The 3,515-nt window shown below is 33.0% G+C and overlaps 1 protein-coding gene across 1 annotated transcript; it reads left to right on the top strand.

Annotated features, from left to right (window-relative positions):
- Nucleotides 1-192: 192 nt before the first annotated feature.
- LOC104276369 (centrosomal protein of 290 kDa-like) lies at nt 193-2,934 on the top strand (the record flags this gene model as incomplete). The annotated part of the gene is made up of 6 exons (XM_009872658.1): nt 193-372; nt 583-636; nt 1,533-1,685; nt 2,042-2,224; nt 2,560-2,649; nt 2,812-2,934. Coding segments are annotated over 6 exons (783 nt in total), but the record flags the coding sequence as incomplete, so codon positions are not given.
- Between the last annotated feature and the right edge of the window lie 581 nt (nt 2,935-3,515).

Raw genomic sequence — 3,515 nt, 5'->3', positions numbered from 1 at the left:
ACCGACCTGAAATTTGCAAATAGCTGTATGTATAATGAATTTTTTTATACTTGAGTAAATTCCATTTATTGTTAGAGTTTTCTAGGTTTTGCTGAAAGAACCTAGTGACCCCCTCCTGTTGCTTTTCCTGAATGCTAGGAACATTAATCTTAGCAACTGCTTTGGTTTTTTTTAGTACTTTCTGTTTTGAAGAACTATACTATATTTATGTTATTTAATGATTTCAAGATGGCACAAAAATCAGCTGGTGGTCGTGATACTCGTTTTCTGCGTGATGAGATCCGCCAACTGGAAAAACAATTAGAGCAAAAAGAGAGACGGTTGACAGATACAGAAAAAGAACTGGAAAAAGAGAAGAAAGTGAATGAACAGGTAAAAAGGAGTTCAGCTTGATATCTTTAAAAGCTGTTCCGGCATATCTTCTGTAAAGTCAGTGTTCTGAAAGGAGCCTCCGAAATTAAAAAAAAAAACCTACAAAATACACTGATGAAATAGGACTGCTTTGCATTCGTTTCTGGAGTTTCTTGTTTTAATAGTTTGCGCTATTAGTGATATACATAAAAGTTTTCCATCCTATTCTAGCTTGCTCTTCGAAATGAAGATACTGAAAATGAAAACATCAAATTAAGGAGAGAGGTTAGTAAAGAATTATTGCTGATTTACTGTATTCTTTAACTTTTTATATATATTTAATTTTGGTTTAGAACATTTTCTGGTTACTAGTTCAAAGACTGTGGAATTTAAACATATTTAACAAATACATAGTACGTCTGCTCCACTGAAACTTAGTTAATTGAGGTTAAGAAGTCTTAACTTTTGAGTTTATATAGTCATACTGTGTTAATTTTGTCTGAGTTTTGTGGTTTGAATTTTTATTGTTATCCTTAAATACTGTTGATGCATAGGTTTGGCATATATTAAACAGGATTCAGTTTATGCTTGCTACTTTTACTAAGATTTTCTGATTGGTTAAAGTAAAATTGCAAGAAGTCGAAAGTTAATATAACAAAAAAAATACAAAGATAGGGTTAGTAGGTTTTTTTTTAAATCGTTCTCTTGAAACCTTTTCTCTAGCATTTTTTAGAAAAAAAATGAGTGTTTTAAAGTATTTAATACCTGTAATCTTTCCTTCTGTGAGAATAAAAGAGATGGCAAAAGTTGAATTTATGTCCTGGGAGTAACCTTGAGAATAATTGCTCAAAACAGCCTTTAACTTACGTGTGTATGCATGTGCACAGGTATATAGGAAACTCTATTTCACCTCTGTGTTGATTCCTATTTGGTCTTCTAAAAGCAATGATAATTTCTAATATTTTTCATGCTTTGTTCTCTTGGTCTTGTACTCTCCTTTTTAATCCGAAGAAAAAACGCATAAAGAAAAAGGTGAGGCTTGTATGTTTTTTAAAAGCACGCTGTAGGAATTTGGATGGATTTTGAGTGTCTTAGCTCTCGGTGTTAGTTTGCTAGAAAAGCATCAACTTTGTCTTCAGCTCTTCAAGATGGATTTAAGTTTGGAATTGCTTTCTATGCAGAATGAACAGTTGCGTCAGGATGTGGTTGACTATCAGAGGCAAATAGATTCTCAAAAAGAAACAATTCTGTCGCGAAGAGGAGAGGATTCTGATTACAGGTCACAGTTGTCCAAAAAGAACTTTGAGCTTGTCCAGTATTTGGATGAAATTCAGGTAAGGTCAATGCATTCTATTGAGTGTTGATGAGACTGTTACTGACAGTAGTGTTTTTCACAAAACAATGTTGATTTACAGGTCAAGTCATATGAAGTAAAGGAATTTGCAATGAAGTTGCATTCTGTGGTGCATGTACTCTGCACCTCTAAGTCTGGCAGAGGTTATGAAGCTGCTGACAGTGGGAAATGTGTCTTTTATTTGCTTTTAGGATTTCTTGAAATTGATGACCCAGAGGTGAAATACTCTCTTCTGTGTTAATTTCATGTAAGACTTTGAAGGAAGCTATCAATTAGTGCTTGTTCAAGTATTAAGATGTGCACTTTTAAAAAGCAGCTTTTTCTTTAATTTTGCAGAATTTGACAGAAGCTAATGAGAAGTTAGATATTCAAAACCAAGAAATGAGGAAGAATCTTGAGGAATCAGTGCAAGAAATGGAGAAGATGACTGATGAATATAACAAAATGAAAGTAATTGTGCAGCAGTCTGATATTGTTATGGATCAGTTAAAAAAAGAGAAAGAACAGTACAAATTGCAAGTAAGAAGTGTAATTTTGGGGGCGTTTATAGTGTATTTTCATATTTTATCTTAAATAAAAAATGTTCAATGTGTGTTCTGCTGAAATAACACTCTATAAAGGTAGTATGATCTTTACGTTTGGTCTTGGTCCAAATTTTAAAACTTGACTTCAGATCACAAAATTTGTTTGTACAAAATGTTAATCATATACTGTTCTTCAGAGTTGTGACCTTCTTTTTCTGCTGTAAGGCTGATCTGTTAAATTGTATATGCTTAATGTAGTGTGGATGTACGTATATGTTGGTTAAGCAAAACATTTTTGTGATATGATATTCAACAAAATGTCATTTCTAGGTTCGAGAGCTTTCAGACCAGCTGAAAGCCAAAAATGAGGAAGATGATCCGCTCATAGCAGCTGTAAATGCAAAAGTTGAAGAATGGAAGGTACTTTTTAATACTTCTGAAATTGTTTTTAGGAATTATTTCAAGTCTACTGATGGTATTCTATTTTTTTTTCTTGAAGAATGGAAGGTACTTTTTAATACTTCTAAAATTGTTTTTAGGAATTATTTCAAGTCTTCTGATGGTATTCTATTTTCTTTTAAGAAAATCTTAGCTTCAAAAGATGATGAACTCCTAGAACATCAGCAAATGTTATTTGACTTGAAAGAGAAAATGAAAATGGCCCAACTTGATGTTGACAGAAACAATATATTGGCCCTTCAGCAGGTACAGTCTGTGTGAGAAGTTACATACGTAGAAATTACCATTCGCTATATATGCTAGTGACCAGATAATTATATAGTCTTTCATAGTTTGCAAATACCAGAATATGTATTTCTATGTTTGAGAATTATGAGACAGGTTGATTCATTCTCCTACAAAATTATCTTAATGGACAGTGCACAAAAGAAACTTGCCTTGCGTGCGTTATGAACTGGGCTCTTGGGAGCTGGTTCTTTTGCTTTCATATTTACCTTTTCCACTGCTAGTAGAGCGATGCTTTAACATCTAAGCCTCCATAATTTAATGTTTTCAAATAAGAGCTAAGTTTCTGTCCTCTAAATTTGTTAATTCAAGGAAGAGTCTTGCCTTGTGTTTGATTTTCTGTGTCTCACCCAATGCCGTACTGTTAAGCCTGTGATTCAGCCCATGACAGAGCTAGCTGAATTGTATCTCTCATATTCATGCAAAATTACATAGTTCTTTATAATTTTGAATTTCCTCGTTTTTTTTTGACAACCATAAAAAGAATAAATAAATAACATGCTCCATTAGGAACCCTGAAATACTTACTATAGAAAGCATAC

Source organism: Apaloderma vittatum, unplaced genomic scaffold (genome assembly GCF_000703405.1).
Source record: "Apaloderma vittatum isolate BGI_N311 unplaced genomic scaffold, ASM70340v1 scaffold20577, whole genome shotgun sequence".
Classification (NCBI taxonomy): domain Eukaryota; kingdom Metazoa; phylum Chordata; class Aves; order Trogoniformes; family Trogonidae; genus Apaloderma; species Apaloderma vittatum.
Note: the sequence above shows the minus strand (reverse complement) of the source record. Positions and strands in the feature narration are given on the sequence as shown.